This window comes from Carassius gibelio, chromosome A17 (assembly GCF_023724105.1).
Source record: "Carassius gibelio isolate Cgi1373 ecotype wild population from Czech Republic chromosome A17, carGib1.2-hapl.c, whole genome shotgun sequence".
NCBI lineage: Eukaryota > Metazoa > Chordata > Actinopteri > Cypriniformes > Cyprinidae > Carassius > Carassius gibelio.
Genome location: NC_068387.1, coordinates 2,376,353 through 2,403,533, shown reverse-complemented (window position 1 = coordinate 2,403,533; position 27,181 = coordinate 2,376,353). Strand labels below are relative to the sequence as shown.

The 27,181-nt window shown below is 40.9% G+C and overlaps 1 protein-coding gene across 6 annotated transcripts in view; it reads right to left on the bottom strand.

The window, feature by feature from the left end:
* Window positions 1-27,181, bottom strand: part of LOC128031480 (ral GTPase-activating protein subunit alpha-2) — a 164,450-nt gene that overhangs the window by 5,455 nt on the left and 131,814 nt on the right. For 4 of the 6 annotated variants that reach the window (XM_052619769.1, XM_052619771.1, XM_052619773.1 and 1 more), the window contains one exon: window positions 3,794-3,918. In XM_052619769.1, the coding sequence (XP_052475729.1) occupies window positions 3,794-3,918 (125 nt within the window). Of the gene's footprint in view, window positions 1-260; window positions 321-3,793; window positions 3,919-27,181 lie in introns of all 6 variants that reach the window. The other 2 variants (XM_052619774.1, XM_052619770.1) reach the window with 1 other exon arrangement.

Here is a 27,181-nt window from a genome sequence, read left to right as displayed (position 1 = left end):
GTTTTGCTCCTCGCCAGTGGAAACGTGAGCCGGTTCTGAACGAGTGCCAGTCTCGACCGAGCACCGGCTCCAGTTCTGGCACCAGCCCCAGTGGAAAAGTGGTATATGTGCTCAATTCACTATCATAAAACAGGGAACATGCAGAGTGCACTGAAAAGGGGGAGAAAGAGAGGCAGAGATGGAGGAAGAGAAAGACAAGTTTGTGTAACAGAAGTGTGGGGCCACATGCCTAGTGGAGGAAGCAGGCAGAAAAGTCTTACAGTCCAGCTTGGCCCAGAAGTAATCCATGTCCCAAACCATCCCTGGCCAACGCCTGCCTGCTGTCATGGGTGAGATGGTGATGAAACATGGAGCAGCATCATAGACTGTAACCCACAAAATAACTCTATCCTACTGGATGAGCTGGTGTTTTAAACGGGTCTGTCTGGCCTGTCCAAACTATCATCATGAGTGCATCTATGGCTCTGCTCCAAAACCCAGTGAGCTGCCTCTTTCTACCTAGAAAAGAAGTTATCTCCTAAAACCACTTTATGCGGAAATCACAGCAATGGCTTCACGATGTCTCCACTGGAACCTGAAACTGTACTTTGTGTCAGATTGTAAAATAAGGAGAATGGGGGAATTATTAAGTATCCAATTTATTTCCAAAGGATATCCATTAAAAACCACCTTCCTATATAATTATTACAATATTAGTTTACAATTTTTGATTTCAGTTCTGAAGTGAATCAACTATAGAAAACATTGATCACATGACGTGTAATTGCCGTTTTTAGGTTTCATTGATCTATGTGTGTGTGTGTGTGTGTAGGTGTGTGCCAGTCAGAATCAAGTACTCAACATAATTATTCTGTTGTAAATGCTGTCTAGCTACACAAGTCTCTAGGATTTGGAACAGAGCTTGAATTTCATGCATGTATACATAGAATGAATTCTTTCCAACCTAAGCCTGCTTTTATGGGTAAATTATGAATTAAATGATTCATTGGTAAATAAATATTGAATTTAGGGTTGGTGGCGCGAACAGATGAAACAGAAAAAGAAAAGAAACAGGCATGATAACTGAGGTTAAGAACAAAAAAGAATGAAACTGAGAAAGTAATTAGAACAAAATAGACAGAGATGACAACATGAAAAAAGAGAATAACATCCCGGGGACGCAGTTTTGATGTGTTTGATGAAGGTACGAGAAACCCTGAGATGCAAAAGAAGAGAAAGCCAGAGGAATGGCGTTTGAAGTGTCTAATGGATGAGATTCTCATTCCCTCTGAGTTCAGCTGCTCCCTATGAGGTCACCAGAGCAGGAAATAAACGGCCGTCACTACAGAAATCAAAACGGTCCGAGCATCATTATTCCAAAGAATGCATCCTGATAAATGCACTACATCTGCATTCAGGGATTCGGCGAATTTAGCATCCACTTTCAGAATAAAGTCCACATATTAAACAAAAAAAGATTTGAATAACAAAGAAAAGTACATAAACTCTGCAGGCCCAACCAAACAAATAGAACAGTTTTTTTGAAAAAAAAAAAAAAAAAAAAAAAAAAAAAAGATTATATATATATATATATATATATATATATATATATATATATATATATATATATATATATATATATTACAGGCAGAGTTATGCTTGTAGCATGAGAAACAATTACAATTTAAACCATAAAAATGTGTGGTAATGCTTTAAAATAACTTTAATGCTTAATGGATCATTAGTCAATTTAGATTCACATAGCGTGAAACATGAGATAATCTGCTTGTTAATGTTTACTAAACTTATTAAACATTACCTAATGATTAACAGAAAATGTATGTAAATTACAATGCACACAAGTATCAAATAAACTTTTAATTCATATGATCATGTCCTTTTTGAAAATCTACAAATGATTTTTACAGATGTTCTACACTGATTTAAAGCTTTGATAAAAACACTTCTGCTGCTACTGAGGTGTGATGTGTGTAAGGGGTCAAAGGTGTAGAGGGGTCAGTTTGATTACTGTAAGGGAACATGGTTCAATCGGTTTATATTACATAAGTATTATCTTGAAAAAATGATGTTTCCTTCTGCTGATGTTTGATTCAAGGAATACACTGTTTAATGAAATAGTATACTAATATAAGTGTTGAGGTTAAAAAAGTTTTGCACCCAAATCACACTGTGTGTCACAAATGATGAAGAGTTTCCACTTTAGATTGGGTACTGCAAAAGCATGAACAAATAATTAATAAATGATTTGTTAAGATGTGAAAATAGTAGACGTCTATACAACAAATGGAGACCAAATATATGGCCTTTACAGACTGTGATTATGAGTTAATTAATAATACGTTAACATGAATAGTTCAGTGAATAGTAAAGAGCTTCAAATGTATGATTAAGCTATTTTTTTCCACAACATTTGTAAATGTAAAAAAGAGCATTAGGTAAAATGTGAACAGAGGTTTAATGACATTAGCAAGTAAGCTTGTAATAATTATTGTATAATTTCTGCTGAAGTCATTTGTAGGTTTTTAAAAAGTGCATGATCATATGAATAGAAAGTTTAATGTCATTTGTAGGAATATTAATTTATATGAAATTATTTTTTGTTAATCTTAGGTCATTAGTAAACATTAACACATACATTATCTCATATCTTCAGCAATGTGAATATATATTAACTAATGACATGTTAAGCATTTGTTAATTAAAGTTATAATAAAGTCTTACCAAATGTCATGACTTGACATAAACATTAACTGAAATAAAATTAAATATTAAAAACCTTCAACTAATTTAATTTCACCTAAATGTCAAGGGAAGATTTCTTTCATTTTTCTTTGGCTGAAACCTCAAATAAAATAAAAATAAAAACAAATAAAAATGTCAAAAACACAACAAAAGTGCTACAAAAAAAAATAAAAAAAAATAAAGTATTTATATATTATATATATATATTATATATATATATATATATATATATATATATATATATATATATATATATATATATATATATATATATATTATACCCATGACAGTAAAATATAAAAAAAACTGGATTACTGGATAAATAAACTTGTGAGATAGGACTGCCAACTAAATATTTTACAACTAAGCATAAGTAAATAAAATTGATATTCATTACATACCTTTCTAAGACTTTTATATATTTTACTTTTATATAAACTTAATATTTGATGATTCCCTGACATTTCTAGGTCTAGAAATCACAAATGATATTAAGCTATAATTTCCACCAATGTCGGGACCTTGGTTCTTACAGTATTTTGCAAGTCTACTTTAAACAGAATTCGATTTCTCCTCTCAGTTGTGTAACTCATTAAGCTGTACTACAGCTCATTTTCAGTTTGATACACTGGGCTTTCACAGTCGAAGGCTGTATTGATTTTATTTTGGCTGTTTTAAAATGAAGGCAGGGCACGATCCTCTAGTCTGACAACACATCGGAAATGAACTCTACCAGACAATCCAACCATTTTAGAGATTTCCCAATTTCATAAACAGCGAAAATAGAGTAATGCATGAGACCCGTAAAATAAAAACAAAATACTTGCATTTTATTTTGCTGTATGTGCACTTACTGTATGTACTGTAAGTTAAGTAAGTTCATGAACTGAACATGGTTTAATGTTAGGTACAGGGTTAGATTCTGGCTAAGTACAGCACTTACTACTCAGCTGTTGCAGTTACTATAGTAAGTACACATGCAGAACAGGACTGTGAAATAAATTGCTACCTACAACATAAGGAAAATAAAAGAGCAGTCACGGTGTCTCACCTGCACCTCCCGTTGGCCAGTAGCTGGGGCAAGGAGAGAAGACCTGAGCAGCGAAGTCCTCAAAGGTCATGTTCTCCTTGTGGTTCTGAATGATGGCCTCCAGGTAGAGAGCCCTCTCCTCATAACTGAGAGCTTGTCAAGGAAAACCACATCTACATAAGACCAAATCATCACAGGCTTTGAAATGACCCCGCAACAACAACTGAAATAGCTCACTAAAATAATTTGGGTTGGTTTCTCACACAAAGCTATTGTGTCACTGTGACTCCACACAAATTCAATTATAATGCATAACATGTTATATTTTTTGTTTAAAACGTTTTTTTAAAAGTTTTTATGAAAAATCTACAATTATTAGAACTTAAAATAGCCATTTTCTGTTTGAATATATTTGAAAATCTAATTTAATTCTGTGATGGTTTTCAGACTTCAGTGTCACATGACCCTTCAGAAATCTATTACGCTGATTTGATGCTGATTATTATCAATGTTGAAAACAGTTGTGCTGTTATATATATTTGATCAATTTAATTTAGTCTTGCTGAATAAAGGCTAATCAACAAAATTTAATAAAGAAACATTTTAATGAGATTAAACTTGTAGGTATTGTACATTTTTATGTACAATTCTTGATGACAGAAAATGATTTGAATGCATGGAAATAGCAGCGTGAATTCACTGCTAATCTTTTTTCCCTTGTATAGGCAGCTAAAATAATCGGGAAATAACTTCATGCAATAGGCTGGGCATTATAGCAGATGAATCAAAAATCAGATTTTCCAGCAGACTCCTGGAGTCATTACACACATGGTGAGCGTAGCCTGTTCGGTTACAGCTACAGTCCGTTAACCGTCCAAACAAACGCACGAGCAGGTGTTTCTGCCTTGATGTTCACTTACACACCAAACCAACCTGCCAATCACTCAAGAACTAATACACATATACAATCTGTGTGTGCATGCTATGATGTCTAGTGAATAGGTTGTGGAGTGGAGGTAGGGGCGTTCCAGGGCCACATGTCTGCCTGCTGAAATCCTGGAGGGCCCCACTGATGCCATTCCCATCTCATTAGGGAGGCTGCTTTTACCGCCAGGCGCTAGACTGTTGCCAAGGCCTTTGCACTCCATCATGACCACGCTGGCTGCAGCACCACTCTGTGTTCAAGCAAGCCTGTGTATCTGTGTGTGTGTGTGTGTGTGTGAGCCACGTGCCGGCGCAGCAGGAGCTGAGGCAACCGTGACAAATTGTTGAAAAGGTCCGTCTGAACCAAGCGCTGACAAGCACCTGAGCCTGCGGGCTGCACACAAGGAGAGAGCAATCTGCTTCACTTCTGCATGCATTCTACTAAAAACACAGCAGAAATGGAGGGGGCACACTTATCTGGAAGAACAATTGTATGTACATTAGTCTGAAAATAAAACTGGCCATTTCTGCAATCAGAATGACCAGCAACAGACAGCACACTGTGTTCTGAATGCACTTGCTCAGAGCTACTGTGGAAATACAGGGACAGCATTATGGGAAAGAGTTCTTATGGCTCACCGGGAATGAAAACTAAAGATTGAAGTGTTAGAGAAATAACAGAAAAAAACTAATTGCAGACAATGTAAAGAGCATTAAGTAATGGGAACAAAATAAAAGTGTATGTGCATGAACTAGAAGACAGAGGGAGAGGAAGAGAACTGAGAGAGATGAGAATAAGGGATAATAAGCCTGATCCCACAAGGTCAACAGAGCCATATGGCGTTCCATTATCAGAGATGCAGATGACTTAAGCGTGGCTCAGCTATTGAGATTCCTAAAACAAATATTGACCTCAGCCGGAGTCACCGCAGCCATCGGCCAACCTGCACTCCCACTTCCTGAGGATGAAAAAAATACAATCTTCTCATCTATTGAACAAATTCATGCAGCGGTCACAGCACATTACCTATCATACATGCATCTGCGCCTAAACAATGTTTGCGGCTTTGCATCAGTTCTGGCACGCCTCTGAATTTCGTGATACCACGTAGACTCGGCAGCTGTTTACATAAATGTATACTGGTGTTTGGATGTGGGATTGGCTCTTTAGTGAACATTATAATATGACAAAGGTGTAGACAATTACGTATCAGGAGTCAAAACAATCAAGAAACTTAATTTAGGATTTGTCTGACATCACTGCCCAACATCTCGGTCTCGGTCTCGGGTTTCTGTAATTGTTGAAGCACAGGTTGTTCTGCTGAATGCGTGAGGTAGGCTGGATGACGGTGGTGTGGATTCATTCAATAAAGCAGAGAACAGTGCACGCCGTCCGAGCGCTCGTCTCTGTCGAAGAAGGGGGAACAGAACATACAGGAAATATGCTGAATGTTTGCACGGACAGAGGTCGCTTGGATAACACCGTTCCAGAATGCTAGCACTCAGAGAAAAACAAACAAACACGGTGCAACCTACAAAATTTGGAGATGAGAAGAAAGCTATCTGAAGTTTAGGGATTTCCCAAAGTGACTGTAATTCAAGTCATCCTTTCAGCACCTGCGATGGGTAACTCTCCAGTAAGATGGAAACGAAGCATAGTGGGAAAGCATTAATCCGAAAAGCATTAATCGCAAGAACACGACTCCCAAAGGTTCGTGCACCCGGAGCATCTACACAGAATGTTCTAGAAAGTGCCGGAGAGAGGGATGTGGTGTCAAAAGGGCAAATTTAACATCCCCTGCCATGTGAAATAATGTGATAACCTCATTCGAGCACAGGTCAGATTGTGCGTTTATGGTAGAAAGGGAAAAAAAAGTTAACAAATAATACAATAGCACTGTTACACCAGAGAGGAAAAACAGATGAAGCCAATCCACTTAGGAGGAAAAATGTTGTCCTTTAAGCATTTTGCGGAGGAGTTTTAACAGATAGTGCTGTTTTTCCACTCTTTTGGAGGCCACTTTGCCATCCCACAGTGCACCAGGTGACAAAGGCGAGGCATTAAAAGCTGTCGAGGGCAGAAGCCTAGGGGAGCGCACACACTGTATTCAGGAACAGCCCAAAACAATCTATTCAACCGGGTCTTCAACCAGAACACCCAGAAACACAACACAGTTGACTGTTTTGTACAATTTACTACAACAAAATCAACAAAGGATTGGATTCAAGCAGGAATCTGAATAATCACAAAGTGCTGTGTGATATGCATCGTCTACAATAATATCATAATTACTGTTTTAACGATGTGGAAGCTGATATTATCGAGAATGTTGCTCACTGTGTTTTGCTGCATGATGTGGCCCAGTATAATGCAGTTAGAATGATCCCAAAATTCAATTTATGTGGCCAGAAAAGCCCCAGTATGAGTTTTTGTCTCATTTATATCATAGGGTTAAGTAATATTACGAGCAAGGGTGCTGTTTTTTTTTCCAAAATATCAGTAAGATTATAAATGTGACTGATTATATGGTTAAAATTGTGTTAAATCATTAGATTCAACAAAAATAGTTAAAAACAAAGCCATAGCAGAGCTGTTGTGCGTCTCTGACTCGTGTTGCATTACTGAATGAATTGGCTGAGTCTATAATTCAGTGATTTATACTTAAAGATGGCAGTCTCTTCCTTTGTTCCTGAAGGAATCAGCCATTTGAATCAATTGGTTCAACTCTCATGATACTCACATATTGCACGTTTTAGTATTAAGTATCATTTTATTTCTTATTTCATATTTCAATATTAATTGTTTAAATCACTCATATTTATTGCTTAAATGTGAGAGTTTGTTATAAAATAGAATGCATACATTCAACTAGATTATAAAAACATGCCATTATAAAGGTAAAATGCCCCAAAATCAATTTAAGAGAAAAAGAAGTGCTATGAACTAAGCACTGCACAGAAAAGCCTAAACCAGCCAAGATTCCAGCACAAAAATACACTCAGCTAAATATTATCTAATTACTGATAATGACAAATCCTAGAAGATAATGAGAGATCGTTTCTTGCACAACCTACACATAAGTGATTATTTGAAGTGAGCTAAAACAGACCCATTCGTTTACATCACCCAACCCCTTCTAAATTAGCTGTCATGAAATGAAATGATCATTTTTCTGATGTGTGCGAGTGGGTGATACAGGGAGATGAAGAGTATGTGTGCTGTTGTCCAGATGGCAAGGGGTGGCCAGTGGGGAATTGAGAGGTCAAGCACTTTGGCAGATCAAAGCGGAGGTCAGGTGACAGTAGTGGCCATGTTCAAGGTGCACACGGCCTCAGATGGCTTCTCATTAGCAGTCAGCTCAGGAGCCAGACCCCTGGGACCACCTTCTGAACACAACCCACCCAGAAACCCCTCTCTTCTTCACACACACAACAAAAGATCTCACCCCCAGGAAACCTCAGACTGGATATAACGCCGCTGACTCAGTTTGACCATACGCAGAAATCTGCCATTAACATTCATGGAGATAAGGAAGTAGCAGATGACGCAGGGTAACAGGAAAGTACTCGTGGTTAAGATTCATCGAGAGACATCATGAAATATGACAAGTTTTATTTTTTTCCTAAAGAAAAAATGACTTTGTGTGCTTCTGAATGTAAAGTGACTCTTGCTGAAGACATAAGTTTCAACTTTTTTTGTATTTAATTGAATCCTTCATAGCACTTTGATCAAATGGAACAGGTTTGTGACAGAACACAGATGGACATACGACCCCAGAGGCCTGAGGAAGACGAGGTGGTGTACAGCTAGAGCTGTTGAAGCTGGGTTTAGTGTTTTATTAGCATCGCTGGGGTCAATTAGCAAACAGAGGCTTGAGGGCTTGCACTGCTGTGTCTGGATAAACTGAAGAAAGGCGAGGTCTGATCAGAGATGGAGGCTGTAATTGAAACATAAGGAGTATCTGGAGTTCTAGCTTGAGGAGGGGTCACATGTTCTCCCTGACTAATGGCAGCATTCAGGTACCCTCCTGTTTTAACATTATAGGAATTTTTACATACAAACATGAGGCTAGTGTGATCGAAAATCACTAACCAACATTGTCTGTTGTACTACCATTCAAAAGTATATATATATATATATATATATATATATATATATATATATATATATATATATATATATATATAATAAAGTAATAATTTTATTCAGCAAGGACACATTTAATTAATCAAAAGTGTTGATAAAGTCATTTATGATGTTAAGAAAGGTTTCCATTTCAAATACATTCTTCTTTTCAACTTTATGTTCACCACGGTTTCTACAAAATGGTTTCCAACACTGATAATAATCAGAAATGTTTCTTGAGCAGCAAATCAGCATATTAGATTGATTTCTGGAAGATCATGTGACACTGAAGACTGGAGGAATGATGCTGGAAATTCAGCTTTGTTTTGTCATCAAGGAATAAATTACATTTTAAAATATATTAAAATTGATTTATACTATTATTTCACAATTTTACTGTTTTTAATGTATTTTTTATTAAATAAATGCAGCCTTAGGGAGCAGAAGAGACTTCTTTATAAAGCACAAGAAGCTTATTGACAAACAAAAAATACTAAACAGCAGTGAATAAGCAACTCTGTCATAACCATGAATAGTTGGTCAAAGTCAAAAACTGATAACTTTCACATAATACACACAAGGCTTCCATGAGACGCAACTATCTATAAAACACTGTTCATTCACCCACCATTAATAAGGTGACTTAAAAATCTTCAAAGTATTTCTGTATAGAAGAATCACCAAAATACAAACACAGGAATGCCCACAAACGTTCATTGTATCTGCATTTCTGTAATCATGACAGAATTTTTTGGCTTTGTTTTGTGTTTTTACAAGCTGAGAGATGAGTCAACATAACTTTTAACAATTTTATGCCATATTTAAGCAATATAACAGAAATAACTAATACAAAACACAAGAAAAGAAAAAAGGTATGTAACATTTTACTAAAAATTTTCAGCATGGATCTTCCTCCTTACACTGCTATTAGAATGTTATTTTAATTAACCTCTATAGACAGAAATGATGGACAGGAACTTTTAAGGACAAACATTTAGAGTTTAAAGAGCAAATGCAAATTTCCGTAATTTCACCACTGTCACTATCAAGACACGGCAAAGGTTAACAACACCTTTCTGCTCGGCCCTCTCTTATTTGGCCTCTGAATGGGCTCTTGTGAGAGGATGGAGAAGTTGAAGAACTGGAGAGTGACCATGCATGCTCAACCTCCACTCCAGCCAAGCACCAGCCATTAACCTCCACCAATCACATTGACCTTGCTGTCTAGCCGGGGAAGAGGATAATTGGCTGGTTTAGAAAAAAGGCCCCGCTGCTTTTGGGATATCGTCCGAGGGAGTGTACTGATGACATTCTCCATCTTTGAATGGAATGTTCTGCAAACAGATGCCTTTCTGCATTTCTGCTGCACTTTTGCTCTAATTAGGCACTGACACCATCAGTCCGATCAAACAGACGCAGGGCCTGACTCATTTACACAGTCACAGCTATGTGCTTGATTACACAGTATCACCATCACAGACTTATATTGTGTTATGTTGAGAGGGGCTCTTTCTTGTGTTTTCTGCAGAATTTGTAGAAATCGTGCAAATAGGTTTCCCGCTTTGTTCTGTAGTCTGAAGAACCAGCTAGTAGACTGATTTCTCTGTGGTTGGTTTTTCAGGAAACAGTGTTTTCAAGGTGAATGTTGAGTGTGGCGAGTGGGGCGGGGCCGAGAGGCGTGGGAACGAGGAGTGAGGCCAGGTGTAGTGATTGGAGATGAGCTACACCTGCGCCCCACCGCCAGTATCGAGTCCCACGTAGGAGATGGAAGGATATAAAACTGGAGCGACTATAGTGAAGGACGAGAGAGGACCAGGCCTGGGACATTATTTTATGTGTTTGCTTTTTATTTTATGCGCACCAGTCGTCCGTGAGGAGCTGGTGCGCTGCTTTGTATTTACTTTTGAGTATTAAAATGTTTTTGATTGTGCGCCGGTTCCCGCCTCCTTCTTCCCGATGAGTATGGAGTTTTTATTACATTGAGGTTTGCTGATATTTTGCTGCAGACATTCTGTTGTGTTTAGAAATAATCCTTATTCGTCATCGACAGTCCCTATCATTCACTGAAAGTTTTTGCATGTGATTCTTCTTTGTGTGCGCAGTCATAATCGTAAGGACACTCCTGCTAAATGGGTTTCATGATATTTTGGAGGCCCGACAAGTTTCACACAGCACTTTTACTAAACACTGCTGAACACAACACTGAAATTATTATTATTTTATACTGTAGCCTGTACAAATTATTAATAGTAATGCATGTTCACATTATTTTTTCTAAACCTTGTGTAAAGGCACAATATGTAATTTTTCGCAGCTAGAGGGTGCGTATTCAAAATAAACAAAGACCATGTAGAGTAGTTAGATGAAGCCGTGACTGAGTGTGGAATCACGGGAGTTGTCGTTTTCATCCCCACAGCCAATGCAATCTGATGGGACTTGGGCAGAAATCATGTTGATGGATGAGCTAATGATTTATTAACGTAGTAGAATGAAGCAGGGTGAGGCTGAAAGCCGTTGAAGTGAAACGAGGCCCCGCTAAACGAGCATGACACACGGCTCGAAAGCAGCGGCACTTTTATTATGCCACAGTCGACTGCTTCCGTTCCTTCAGTGTATATGTGGGGGAAAAAAGCAGCGCTGTTTTATCATACTAGATACATTGGAAAGTTTTGTTATAATGCTACTCTGTGTGGTCGTCACCGGTCTATTAAAACATACAACATATTAAAGCATATTTGGTGTTTCCATGTTTTCTAACCAGAAATCGAGGGGTTATGACGTCATTGGCAGGCGACACAATGACACTATGGACACGAGTTAAAATGAGGGATGGGTACCGAAACCCGGTATTTAACTGGCCCCGGGGCTAAATTATGAAAGACCGTAGTATCAGTAAGATCTGATGCTATCGGTTCTTCTTTCGGTACTGGAGGGAAAAAAGTTAATGTACTATGTATTTTTGCTTAATAATGTTATCGTGCACATTTTGTCTTACCAAACATTTATAATTTGCGATATTATTAAGACGTTTGTCTGTGAGATCTCTCATGCGCGCCGTGGAGGCTGTTTTTTCCAGGAGCGTCCACACCGCATCGAGTTAAAAACATCTAAACTTTTCAGAATGCCGCAAGCGCAGCGTCACACACAAGTCATGGTACTGTCATGAACGCATGTCAAAGTCTGACACAGAAGATAAGAAATTGTTGAACAAAGCCATCATTTTTGCACATCAAAAGTATTCTTGTAGCTTCATAAAATTAAGGTTGAACCACTGATGCCACATGGACTATTTTAACAATGGCCTTATTGGCTTTCTGGGCTTGGGGACGTTTTAGTAATAGCCTAACAGTAAGTATGGAACAAGATGATAATTTGAGAAACATTTCAGTATTTGTTTGTTCATGCAATAAAAGTCATTGTCTTCAAAATACCTTCTTTTAAGTTGTACAAAGTTGTACAAATTAATTAATTCAGGTTTGAAACAACACGAGGGTGAGCGAGTGTTGACAGAATTTATAAAAAATGTTTTTTTGGTGAACTGTCCCTTTAATATTTAAATAAATTAAATGATGCTCTAAAGAAGAAACTAAAACTACCAGCAGTAAATTTCTTTATGCGTCGATTAATTCAAACAGCTGATTCGTTCAGGAATGAGGTAAATGGTTTACTTTGGCCCTGTCCCAAATGGAACACTTCATGTGCACTTTGCGGAATTACAATGGCCACCGTGTGTGTGTGTGTGTCCATTATGTCCACGAGACCTTAGGGTTTCCCATTCGTTATTTTAGCATTAAAAAGTATACTCGCGAGAGCCACTTTTCAGCCGTTATGCATCCTCAAGCCACACTTCTGCTGAGCCCGCACCGGGGCGAGCTCCGCAGCAGACTTCTACCCAACAGTCAAAGCGGCATTACGTCACGAAAGTGCGGAATCAGAGGAAGACCTTTAGGGTTAAGCTTGCCATTTGGGACAGGGGCTTTATGAGTAAACTATTGAATCATTGATTCACACGATTCGTTCAATACGAGGATTCATTCAGAAAGTGTTGCGTGGACTGGCTTTATAGGTAATATTTTCATTGGCAAAACTGAACAAAAACCAAATGCCATCCATCCATCCATCATCTTCCGCTTATCCGGGGCCGGGTCGCGGGGGCAACAGTCTAAGCAGAGACGCCCAGACTTCCCTCTCCCTAGCCACTTCCTCCAGCTCTTCCGGGGGGACCCCGAGGCGTTCCCAGGCCAGCCGGGAGACATAGTCCCTCCAGCGTGTCCTAGGTCTTCCCCGGGGCCTCCTCCCGGTGAGACGTGCCTGGAACACCTCCCTGGGAAGGCGTCCAGGAGGCATCCGAAATAGATGCCCGAGCCACCTCAGCTGGCTCCTCTCGATGTGGAGGAGCAACGGCTCTACTCTGAGCTCCTCCCGAGTGACCGAGCTTCTCACCCTATCTCTAAGGGAGCGCCCAGCCACCCAACGGAGAAAGCTCATTTCGGCCGCCTGTATCCGGGATCTTGTCCTTTCGGTCATGACCCACAGCTCATGACCATAGGTGAGAGTAGGAACGTAGATTGACCGGTAAATCGAGAGCTTTGCCTTACAGCTCAGCTCCTTCTTCACCACGACAGACCGGTACAGCGACCGCATTACTGCAGAAGCTGCACCGATCCGTCTGTCAATCTCACGTTCCATCCTTCCCTCACTCGTGAACAAGACTCCAAGATACCTGAACTCCTCCACTTGAGGCAGGAACTCTCCACCAACCTGAAGTGGGCAATCCACCCTTTTCCGACTGAGAACCATGGCCTCGGACTTGGAGGTGCTGATTCTCATCCCAGCCGATTCACACTCGGCTGCAAACCGTCCCAATGCACACTGAAGGTCCTGGTCTGAGGATGCCAACACGACAACATCATCCGCAAAAAGCAGCGACGAAATCGTATGGTCCCCAAACCGGACACTCTCCGGCCCTTGGCTGCGCCTAGAAATTCTGTCCATAAAAATTATGAACAGAACCGGTGACAAAGGGCAGCCCTGCCGGAGTCCAACATGCACCGGGAACAGGTCTGACTTACTGCCGGCAATGCGAACCAAGCTCTTGCTCCGGTCGTACAGGGACCGAACAGCCCTAAGTAGGGAGCCGCCGACCCCATACTCCCGGAGCACCCTCCACAGGATGTCGCGAGGAACACGGTCGAATGCCTTCTCCAAGTCCACAAAACACATGTGGACTGGTTGGGCAAACTCCCATGAACCCTCCAGCACCCTGGAAAGGGTATAGAGCTGGTCCAGTGTTCCACGACCGGGACGAAAACCACACTGTTCCTCCTGGATCCGAGGTTCCACTATCGGCCGAATTCTCCTCTCCAGTACCCTGGCATAGACTTTTCCAGGGAGGCTGAGAAGTGTGATCCCCCTATAGTTGGAACACACTCTCCGGTCCCCCTTCTTGAAAAGAGGGACCACCACCCCGGTTTGCCAGTCCAGAGGTACTGTCCCCAACCGCCATGCGATGTTGCAGAGGCGTGCCAGCCAAGACAGCCCCACAACATCCAGAGACTTGAGGTACTCGGGGCGGATCTCGTCCACCCCCGGTGCCTTGCCACCGAGGAGCTTTTTAACTACCTCGATGACTTCAGCCCGGGTGATGGACGAGTGCCCCTCCGAGTCCCCAGCCACTGCTTCCTCAACGGAACACAAGTCGGTGGGATTGAGAAGATCCTCGAAGTATTCCTTCCACCGCCCGACGATATCCCCAGTTGAGGTCAACAGGTGCCCATCTCTACTGTAAACAGTGTTGGTAGGGCACTGCTTCCCCCTCCTGAGGCGTCGAACAGTTTGCCAGAATCTCTTCGAGGCCAACCGATAGTCCTTCTCCATGGCCTCACCGAACTCCTCCCAGGCCCGAGTTTTTGCCTCCACGACTACCCGGGCTGCAGTCCGCTTGGCCTGCCGGTACCTGTCAGCTGCCTCCGGAGTCCCACAAGCCATCCAGGCCCGATAGGACTCCTTCTTCAGCTTGACAGCATCCCTTACTTCCGGTGTCCACCACCGGGTTCGGGGATTGCCGCCTCGACAGGCACCGGAGACCTTACGGCCACAGCTCCGAGCAGCCGCAGCGACAATGGAGGTGGAGAACATGGTCCACTCGGACTCAATATCTCCAGACTCCCTCAGGATCCGGTCGAAGCTCTGCCGGAGGTGGGAGTTGAAGATCTCTCTGACAGGGGGCTCGGCCAAACGTTCCCAACAGACCCTCACAGTACGTTTGGGTCTGCCGAGTCTGTCCAGCTTCCTCCCCCGCCATCGGATCCAACTCACCACCAGGTGGTGATCAGTTGACAGCTCCGCCCCTCTCTTCACCCGAGTGTCCAAGACATATGGCCGAAGGTCTGATGACACGACCACAAAGTCGATCATCGACCTCCGGCCAAGGGTGTCCTGGTGCCACGTGCACTGGTGGACACCCTTATGCTTGAACATGGTGTTCGTTATGGACAAACCGTGGTTAGCACAGAAATCCAATAACAGAACACCGCTCGGATTCAGGTCAGGGGGGCCGTTCCTCCCAATCACGCCCCTCCAGGTGTCACTGTCACTGCCCACGTGAGCGTTGAAGTCCCCCAGTAGAACAACGGAGTCTCCAGTCAGAGCACTTTCCAGCACCCCTCCCAGAGACTCCAAAAAGGCCGGGTAGTCCGCACTGCCGTTCGGCCCGTAGGCACAAACGACAGTGAGAGACCTATCCCTGACTCGAAGGCGCAGGGAAGCGACCCTCTCGTTCACCGGGGTAAACTCCAACACATGGCGGCTGAGCTGGGGGGCTATTAGCAAACCCACTCCAGCCCTCCGCCTCTCACCATGGGCAACTCCAGAGTGGTAGAGAGTCCAGCCTCTCTCAAGAAGTGTGGTTCCAGAGCCCAAGCTGTGCGTTGAGGTGAGCCCGACTATCTCTAGTCGGTACCTCTCGACCTCCCGCACAAGCTCAGGCTCCTTCCCCGCCAACGAGGTGACATTCCACGTCCCTAAAGCCAGATTCCGTGTGTCCAGAGATCGGGTCGTCGGGGGTCTCGCCTTCGACTGTCGCCCGATCCTCTATGCACCGGCCCCTTACGCTCCCTCCTGCAGGTGGTGAGCCCACAGGAGGGCGGCCCCACGTCACTCCTTCGGGCTAAGCCCGGCCGGACCCCATGGGGGAAGGCCCGGCCACCAGGCGCTCGCATACGAGCCCCAACCCCGGGCCTGGCTCCAGGGTGGGGCCCCGGCTGCGCCATGCCGGGCGACGTCACGGTCCTTGATTTTAATTTCGCCATAAGGGGTTTTATGAACTGTTCTTAGTCTGGCCCGTCACCAAGGACCTGTTTGCCTTGGGAGACCCTACCAGGAGCATATAGCCCCAGACAACATAGCTCCCAGGATCATTCGGGTACTCAAACCTCTCCACCACGATAAGGTGACAGTTCAAGGAGAGAAAAAAACAAAAACAAATGTTGTATTCAAAATATAGCAAAATATTAACTTCTTATTTACTGAACTGGTGTATAAAATCACATTTGTACTCGTGTTCTTTGTGACAGAAACAGCAATTGTGTGATATTGCTCTCACTGCTGGGTTAGAGTTGCCAGGTAAAAAAAAACAACCAAACAAACAAACAAACAAAAAAAACCTTTTGCTACTCAAAACTAACCCAAACCCAGCACAATAACGTTTTTGGGGTGGGTCCTCTGTAAAAACAGCGTTCCAGTGTGGGGGTGGGGAATACGCATTCCAGAAGCTAAATATTATGTTAAGGGAATTTCAACCTGCGGCTACAGTGTTAAAGTAGACCAATTCAACAGAAAAAAACTGTGTAATTGGCAACACTGCTGCTGGTGTGATATTGCTTATTATATGATATAAATATGAGACACAAACTCATACAGGGTCATTTTTTGCCCCGATATCTTGGATTTTATTGCATAACTGCTTTTATGGAGTGGTTGCCCTGCATCGTATTTGTCAACAGGCAACTGTATGAAATGTAACATGATGTACAGGTCTGGGGGTGGGGCCAGTGCGTTAAACTGTGTTAAAATATATGAATTGCATTATTGTTTCTTAACTAATTAAATTAATGCATTAAAATGACAGCCCAAATATATATGTATACATGTGTTAGGCTAACCGAGACTTGTCATTTGCTCTTACATATTGTTGCTCTTTTGTTAGTTTTGATTGCTTCTATTATCCTCATTTGTAAGATGATTTGGATAAAAGCGTATTTGCTAAATGACTAAATGTAAATGAAAATGTAATAAAATCAGAATTTGATGAACAATTATTAATTATGGTCTATTAAAAAAAAAAAAAGTTTTTAAAGAATAACATTGTAGAGCAAAAATGTGCATTTCATAGTTTTGATTAGATTGCATCACATTCTATCAGGTAATTACATATGGCCTAGCCACAAAAGTTCAAATGTTTCATCGCAACTGAAGACATTGGATACAAAATAATTCCACATACACATGCAGCTTACATACTACTCTCCTTGGAAATGCAGAACTTGCAGTATTTAAAGAAACACACCCAGCCCTAAAAGTGAACTCAAAAAAGACTCTAAATGCTCTGCCAGTGAAAGTGAAATTCGTGACTTTTGCCAAGTCTGGTAACCCATACTTGGAATAGGTGCTCTGCATTTAACCCATCCAAGTGCACACACACAGCAGTGAGAAGTGAACCCACACCTGGAGCAGTGGGCAGCTATATATCCAGCACCCGGGGAGCAACTGGGGGTTCAGTGCCACTTCAGCCATGGCTACTGAGGGTGGAAGAGAGCGCTGTTTATTCACTCCCCCCACCTACAACTCCTGCCAGCACCAAGACTCAAACCTGCGACCTTCCGGTTACAAGTCCAACTGTCTAAGCCACAGCTGCCTCAGAAGAAATGAAGTGAAGAATCGCTTCTGTAACTAATGAACCATTTATGAGGGCTTTTATGGGAAGGAAAAAAGTTTTGAAAAGCACATCTGAGAAGAGCTAGCAGCGAGAGATGTACCGATAAAAATGGACTCACGGATGGACTTGAAGCCAGTTACCGCCAGCTCCAGTGCCCATGGGATAGCAGGTGTTGATTGGTGGCTTTCTGTGGCACCGCTATTAGGAGACCTGTTGTCACGGTACTGGACGGAGGCGCGAAGCACGTCTTAGTGGAAAAGCCCAGAGGAGGTGTGAGGTGATTATGGGATGGATGGGGGAGGGAAAGAGAGGAAGAACTCAGGAGGGATGAGTGAAAAAATGCTGCTGATGTGCTTGTGATTAGCTCAAGGCCCTGGCGTCTCATTAGTCAGCTTGTTCTCAGAAAGAGACGATGATTACTGATCAACAGCGCCAGAGCGAGCTAGAGAGAGAGAAAGATGACAAACTACAAAAAACAAGGGTAAGGAAGCATCAGAAAGCACCTCTTGTCTTTCATGTAGTAATTTCAGCTATATATATGATATATATATGAGTGCGTGTGTGCGTGCGAATCTTCCACTTTAACGAGAGGCTAATTAACCCAGAGCCCAGAGCTGAGAGGACAGGAAGGGGAGTTGAGACAGGTTAATTGAACCTCCACGGGGACGTACACACCCTCCACATCTCACCTCTCCAGCATCCATCTCAGGATGAGATGCAGCGACGCAGAATTACGAGCGTGACATCACTGGCCATGCAGATTCCCACAGAGCTGCCAGGCCGACTGAGTCTGAGCGCAGATTTACCACGGCTCTAAATCAAACGTCTATGGTTTCTCTGCGCAACCTGAGTGTGACAAGGCTCCTCTGCCTACGGCGCTCAAAGTATTGATCCGATGTATGGGTCAAAGGAAAAGGCTTGTCGGCATAAAGTGAGAATGCAGAGAGGTTAACAGGTGAGATGATCCAGGTGGCACTCATGTTATAGATCACAGGGGAGTTGTTGATTAAGGTGAGCTGTATGTGACTCAGCAGTTTTCCACAGAGAAGACGCTGATCCAGTATATATATATCAAACTATTTTCTTGCATGATTTTGTAATCATTTTCCTGATAAAGGATTTTACAAATTCAGATTTTTGGATGTCCAATAAGACTTTTTTTCAACTCTTTGAGTCACACACTGGCAAAGGCTTTTAATGTGAGATTGAGACAAACAGCTACTATAAAAGGCAATTGGCAACAGGATAGCTTTTAAAAGAAGTTATAATAAGAAGGAGCCATCAAGTCAGAGGTGGGCAGTGCAGGTTCTTTGAAGAGCTCTTCTGTATCAGACACAGGGCTCTTTGTGATAAAAAGCTCCAGCATTTATAAAGCCCTCCACAACGAGACAATGAGATTAATTCACATGTGAATATGCGTTAGGTGCTGAATAATCAGTTAAACATGCGGTTGTGAATGGATGTGGATTGGAAGAGAGAATCTATGATCCACTTGTAAGGTATTAGACAAATGCATGACAAATTAATAAAGGTGCTGAACAATGCTGCAAAACTGACAAGGACCAGAAATCTACCTCTAGTTTCAGTGAAAGATGTTACACCAGTCTTTCCACAATATCAGTATTACAGAGCATCAGCTCAAATCATAACTTCACTACACGCTGTTAATTTAGCAACATGTTACCAATACAGTTTGACCACTAACAGTCAAAAGACATATTTAATGGCCAAAAATAAAGACCATAACACTGTGATGTGTGTGTGACAGATGGGTCATGCTGTATTTGACCATCCATGTATCAAGTCAAACCTAAACTTTGTAATGAAAACCTTTAGAAATGTGTCTGATCAGTGTCTTATGATTCATTATAAAAATATGTAGTTTGAAAAAATGTAGTTTTGCACAATCCTAACGCATGCATGTCCAATCTTTGGAGTTGACCAGTTGTCTGTACTTTCTGTAATATAAAACAACAACTGAAATATTTTCCTTTAAAGCTGCGGTAGAGAACTTTTGACGCTCTAGCGGTTAATGAACAGAACTGCTTGCGTCTTGCGGAAGAACATCGTAGCCGGAACTACTTCTCTCTGTTTATGTCTATGAAGAATCACAAAGGTACTGGGTTACTCCGCCGCGGTACCCCCGAAGCAATCTAAAATAGTCTGAATATAAACACTTATTATAGGTGCACCCTAGTGATTCAGGACAAGCTAAAAACACGGTTTGGAAAATGGATTCATGGTGTACTCGCTTACTATATACATTTTTCTACATTTTGAACACAAACAAAGTTACGGACCACAGCTCTGATTGGTTGTTTCTTACCGGGAGCGGTCCGTAACTGCAAATGGCAATAGGACACTGGGAGGAGCCAGAGGAGCTTGATTTTTTCACAGATTATCTGTCTCATATTCTACTGTCAGGACATAATGACAGGTTTAACAAATATGTAAAATATATATTTTTTACAATTAATTAATTTCAGAAAGCTTTACCTGAAAAATCTTAAACACTGTTTACTTTAATATGTATTTTTGTAATTTGTTATTATTGTTTTTTGTTTAAAATTGTATATAGTTTTGTTCTGGAACAGAACCAGAAACAGAAACGAAATTAACTTGTATAGTTCCGAACAAAATCGAAAATGCTAAATGGCCGATAACCAGTTAATAACATTATTTTATCGTTCCATTAAATATTTGAAATTTGCTGTCAACCAATCACGAATTCCATGTGAAGCTGAAGCCAGTGAGTGAAACATCTGCTCAGCTGAGAACTCATCTTGGGCAAGTCTCAATGACAACGAACCGCCTTCAGGGCTGGATTAAGACCAAATTAGGCCTGATGACAACAGCGCAAAAAGGGCCTTTTTTTCTCGGTGTTGGTGCATGTGCATTCGACACTCAAGCACCAGCATGCTTAGCCTTTCCTGCCCAATTTTGATCGATTAATAATCAGTTAAACGGTTTAAAAAGTCATTTGTTTATTTTCAGTAAATTATCAAAATATTTAAAGGGGGGTTGAAATGCTATTTCATGCATACTGAGTTTTTTACACTGTTAAAGAGTTGGATTCCCATGCTAAACATGGACAAAGTTTCAAAAATTAAGTTGTACATTTGAAGGAGTATTTTTGTTCCAAAAATACCTCTTCCGGTTTGTCAAAAGTTTCGGAAAGTTTTTTTCGAGTATGGGTCTATGTGACGTTAGTTGGAGCGGAATTTCCTTATATGGGTCCTAGGGCACTTCTCCCGGAAGAGCTCGCGCTCCCGTATAGCAGAGCACAGCAGAGACATTCACTGATCAGAGCGAGAGCGAATTGTCACAAAAGAAGTGTGTTTTTGGTTGCCAGGGCAAGACAACCCTGTACAACCCTGTACAAAAAAAACAGTGGATGGAGTTTATTTGTACAGAGCATCAACGGAGTTGTGCCAGTGTTTTTGTTTGTTCCCTGCGTTTCGAAGATGCTTGTTTTACAAACAAGGTCCAGTTTGACGCCGGGTTTGCACATCGTTTATTTCTTAAGGATGATGCAATCCCAACGAAAAAGGGTCACGATCGTGTGTTGGAACCGCAGACGGTGAGTAAAACTGCTTCAAATATCTCTGTGTTGTTAACTTGGCTATCGGCATATAAAGTGGAACTTAGTCATTTTCCAAAACCGCTAAGCAAATATATACAGTTTTAGTACATACCACATAGAGACGTCCTGCTGTAGTCGTTGCTGCGGCTGCTGCTCTTGTTAAATTTCAGCCTCGGGATCTGATTCTGGATCATGAATATACGCTGAATCTGACTGTTAGCCATGGTTTGTTTTGGATGAAGATTGTTTTTCCTCACGGTAATGTCACAGCTTCCAAACGCTCTCAACGCAAAAGCCTACTGGCGCTCGTGATTCTTTAGCTCCGCCCACACGTCACGCCTCCAGCCGGTTGTGTTTTTCCGGGAAAAAATGGTACAGACTATCTTTCTCTTATAAATATAATAAAACTAAAGACTTTTTGGAGTTATGAAGGATGCAGTACTACTCTCTCTCTCTCTCTCTCTCTCTCTCTCTCTCTATATATATATATATAGCCTATACATTTTTTAGAGCGGGTCTCTCATGCAACACAAAATCAAAGTTTCCGTATTCGCGATGTATTTGAATGACAAATGATTATACCATGCGCGCCGCGGAGGCTGTCTGTCAGTCATACACACACACAATAAGAACGAGCACGGCGCACACACACGCATAAGGGGCCGTTCACATATCGTTTCTTTTGCATGCTCAAGTTTGTTATTTCAAATGTAGGTGCGCGGTATGCACGCTCATAATGGAAGCGACGTGGTCGTGATGTGCACACGGTGCGACGAGCCCATTTTTTCCAGGTGCACCGCATCGAGTTAAAAACATCTCAACTTTTCAGAATGCCGCAAGCGCACCGCAGGTCATGTAACTTCCTCAACTTTTCCGTAACAACGTTGAAAGCTCAGCTAAGATGAAGGAACAGCTGATAGCTGTATGTGGAATTTATTGAAATTAATTTAGTAGCAGAGCTACTGCAAGCAGTTTTTAGTGCTTCAAATCCATTTATCCATTGCTGAATTTTCCGCGTCTTCATGGAGAGAGCAGGTCATGGTTGCTTAGCAATGGCAGACTCATCAGGAGCACAAATGCCTGAAGGCTTTGGGGAAAAAAAAATCAGAAAGCGGCGTGCCTATCGTTTTCCACATGTTTTTAGATGCGATATGTGAACGGCCCCTCACAGTACGAAAACTCCTGCTTCTTATAATGTTTTTTTTTCCTTTTAACAATGTAGCAAACATTTTTAAATATCTTAAAAATACTTTGTCTTTTAAGTGTTCATAATTTTCGTGTACATTTTAGTTCTAAAACCTTTTATTTTGGCCAAAATCTAGAGATGATGATGCTGTAGCCTATTGGCTGTGACAAAGCGTTAGATCTCAAATTTTTCCTTTTCTTTTTGAGTAAAGAAAACGCTATACCTTATTATTATTATATTATTATTATTAGGCAAATCATATTGTTTTTTCAAAAATAACGTTATTAACCGGTACTTCTTCAACCCGAACCGGTTTCGGAACGGTAATAATATCTGAGGAACGCAGAACAGAAACTTTAAAATATCGATTCTGCCCAGAGTGAACTGATTTGATTTTTTTTCCTTTTCAAGCCCTGGTATATAGTACATTTGTGCATTTTTATCCAAAGCAACTTAAGAGTGCATTCAGGCTATATATATATATATATATATTTTTTTTTTTTTTATCAGTATGTGTTTTTCCTGGGAATTGAACCCACAACCTTTTGCACAGCTAACGCAATGCTCTACCACTAGTAAATATCCATATCTTTTTAGTTTAGTTTTAATTATTTTAGTACATTAAATGCAAGTAAGAAATTGTGCTTAGGCAACTGGCTGAAAAAAACTTTAAATATTATTTAGATATTTATAGTATAGTATATTATTTATAGAAAATATTTCAGTTCGATTTTTTTTTTTTTCACAAAAGTTTATCGAATTTAAGTTCATTTATTTAACTTTAAACACCCTCATATTAGTATCATTACTGAAATTTTGATCATGACAACATGAACAATTAGGAAGGGATGGGGTAAAGTGGTCAAGAATCCTGGTTTAGCAAATCTTTCTCTTCGTGTTTTTATTTTTATTTTCTGCATGCAGGCGCTCTGTGCAGTCAAGCGCAGTATTATGAGGCAACAGTTATGCAGGATGTGGAAGCCAGCACCTGGTCCAAGGCATTCAGTGGCTTTCAGCAGCAGCTGACTGTACAGTGTCCTCCACGCCAGGTGGTCCTCCTTTAATGACATTAGCTAGTGACTCCAGGGTTAATAAAGGGCCCGCATTGGCCCAGTGTGCTTGTGCAAATCCCATTCACTTAGCCACAGACACTGGCTCTTTAAATGGGCTGACCAAACAATGTGCTCTCCTAATGCCCACATAAAGAGAGCTCAAACACACAATTTGGGAAGGTTAGATGTAAATACATCTTATGGATAAACTGCTGGAGCAGTTGCAATGTTGTGCCACTTCATTCTGGGCTCCTTTCCTGCACCATCACAGTAGTGCGACAATACAAACCTCACAGGGGGGCGGGAGTCTATCTTATGCCTTGACCACAGAGGGATCAGAGGCAGTATTACATTATTATTACTACTACTTCTATTACTATTATTCTTATTAGTCATTTTCCTCAACCTCAAACGTTACCCTCATTCCTGGTGAAATTAGTTTATATATTATTATTATTATCACCACCAATATTTCTACATACAGGAGTTATCAAAATAGATTTGTCATGTTGGTTGCTGATATGAATGTTTGTTTGCCTTGTTTATATTGTTGTGACACAAACTTTGTTTCTGATTATGATTAATGTTGAAAACACTGAAGACTTTAATAATGATGCTGAAAATTCAGCTCTGCATCACAAGAATAAATGACATTTTAAAATAAACACCAAATGGAAAGTTCAATTTTTGTCATCATGTTTTTGGAAGATCAAGACAAAAGCCTATAGGCCAGTGTGGAGGAGCAGATATAGACACTTTCTGTTCATCTTCACTTCACATCTTTGTGCACCAACTGTGAATAAGACTCATATACTGTACATGACAACAGCTATAGATCTGCAGTGGCTCTGCCACAGTAATTAAAAGGCTGTATGAAGTGTTTGAAACCAAGACGTTCAAATCACAATTAAATGCTAAGTGCTTCCATTTCAGCAACATGCTGGATTGTCTGGCAAGCAAAAATAAAACCAATCACAGACACGTAATGAAGTTCCAAACAGGCGCTCAAAAGTGAAAAGGACTCTGCTTGAGGCACTACTTTATAATGAGCATTTTGTAAACAAATTAATAAGAACCAAAGGGAAAATTACGGCAATCTTACAGGCTTCCAGCGTGAGGTGCTCATGGAGAAACGTTAGCAGAGCTTAGCCCTTCACCAAGCAAACTGCACTCTTCTACTTCACAATGTAAAGAAGCTCCATTTCCACATCAAAGCCAGACTGGAAAAAAGCAGGATGCACACTTTTATGTCGCTCTGCGGTTTTTGCTGTTGTTTTGTTTATTCACCCATCCTCTTTGCAGAGACTCCGTTTTGTGTGAACATGCAAATGAAGAAAGACAAGGACATCCTTTAGCTCAGAACAATCACGGGCAGCGCGTGGAGGAGCCGTCTCTGCCTTTGAACTGTTTAAAGTGGTATTAATGGCCAACTTATAAATAATCAACTAATTCCTCTTTAAAGATATCCGCCGTTGGGACACTGGAGACAGAAAGCGTTGTAGTCTCTCTACAGCATGAGACATGGTTTGAAAAGCTCTGTTACAAGTTTGATCAGTTTGAATTTCATGAATATGTACACCTCACTTAGTACCAAAATAGTACAAATAATAAGTGAATAATAATATATGTATATATTTTTTTAAAATTAGTGTCAAATCTGATTTACACAAACAACACAAGCTGTTCAAAATGTAATTTTTTTTTTAAAATTAAAAATTTCAAAATTTTAGCTGCTCACATAAAATTCAAGTCATTGATGTTTGCCTACAAAACTACCACTGGCTCTGCACCCATTTACCTAAATTTGCCTCTAGAAACTTGCGTTCTACAAGTGAACGTCGCTTGATTGTGCCATCCCAAAGAAGCACAGTCACTTTTATGGACTTTTAAATTAAATGTTCTCTCCTGGTGGAATGAACTCCCCAACTCAATCCTAGCCATCTTCAAGAATCGGCTTAAAACACATCTCTTCCATCTTTATTTGACCCTCTAACTTTAACACTCACTATTCTAATTCTATTCTTTAAAAAATCTAACTACCTTTCTAATCTTTTTGTATTCTATTTTCTTTTCATTTATTATGCAATTGTATATGTATGTGTGTGTGTATGTGTAAAGACCTCTATCTAGCTTGCTCTATTCTTTTATTTTTTATTCTATCTGTTTTCTTTTTATTTATTATATTATTTAAGATCCCATGCTACGTGTACTGTGTTAACCTAACTGAGACTTGTTATAGCACTTATATATCATTGCTCTTTTTGTTGTTTTTGATTGCTTCCACTGTCTTCATCTGTAAGTCGCTTTGGATAAAAGCATCTGCTAAATGAATAAATGTAAATGTAAATGTGCTAAATGAATAAATGTAAATATAAATGTAACACAACAAAAAGAAAGAAAAAAAAAACGTATCATGGGACATACTATAGTTGGCAGCTTATATGGTGGCTGGCATTTGAGTGACATTTAGGGAAGAATTGGATATGTGTGGCAATAGAGAGGATAAGCAGTCTTCATTCAGACCCGGAGAGCCAGAAATGAGTGAGCGAGCTCTGGGAGATTGAATGGTAATCAGAGCACTGCTGATATTCACCGATTGAAGACTCTTTCTCACCATTGGAGGATTTCAGTATCACAAGAGCCCTAGAGGCAGTATTCTTATCAGCAGCGGCCTCAGACAAAGAAGCCCCACGAATGAGAGAGGAGTTTTAACGAGGGCTGGTGCTGAACAACAGCGACGATTTGCAAGAGGAGAATCAGGCATGCGTGAAGACGCAAACACAAAGGCATGAAACCCCTCTCCAGCAAACAAACGCTTATACATCCTGGCACGCACTCGTGCGCAAACCAACACGAGTCTTGAGACAGCAGAGATCTTTTGAGAAAGACTATCAAGCGAAGAATACCTCTGCTGCCGCAGGCAATCTCATTCTAATGAGCCAGAAACAAAACACAAACAAAACAAAAGCAACAGTGCTCTGGAAACATGCACTCTCGCACATTCAAATACTCCCACACTTAAGTGCCCAAGCTTGCCAGAATTGCTCATTATCACTCCCTTTACAAGACTATAGACAAAGCGCGCCAGAGACAAAACCCATACACGGCTCATTGATGCGAACGCGTTCATTGTGTACACGGGCAACAAACAAAAAGCGGAGCGACATCCATTTGGATAACCTGAGAGGGCTAACAGCTTTCTCCCAGAGTTGGCAGACTGAGGAGGGAGGAGAAGAAAGTTCATTAATTAAACAGGGCTTGGGCAGACAGATGGAAGCGCTAGCTGGATGCTAATTACTCTGAGAAGATGCGCAGGTTTAACACTCGTCCTCCCCTTCTCCGCTATCAATCACAATTAGCACGGCTCCGAAACGTCCATCCTGCTCAATGGACCAACAACAGGATGAGCGAGAGATGGAGGTAAAAAGAACAGGCAGGAACTATGAGCAACTAGACTGCTTCATGTGCATTTAAAGAGATTTTATTTGAAATCAAGTTGCATTGAAGCATGGTAGAAATTTATTTAGCATTCAAAAGTTTGTGGTTGTCAAGTTTTTATTTTTTATTAATTTTTTGGTTAAGGCTATTGAAAGCAGTCCCTAA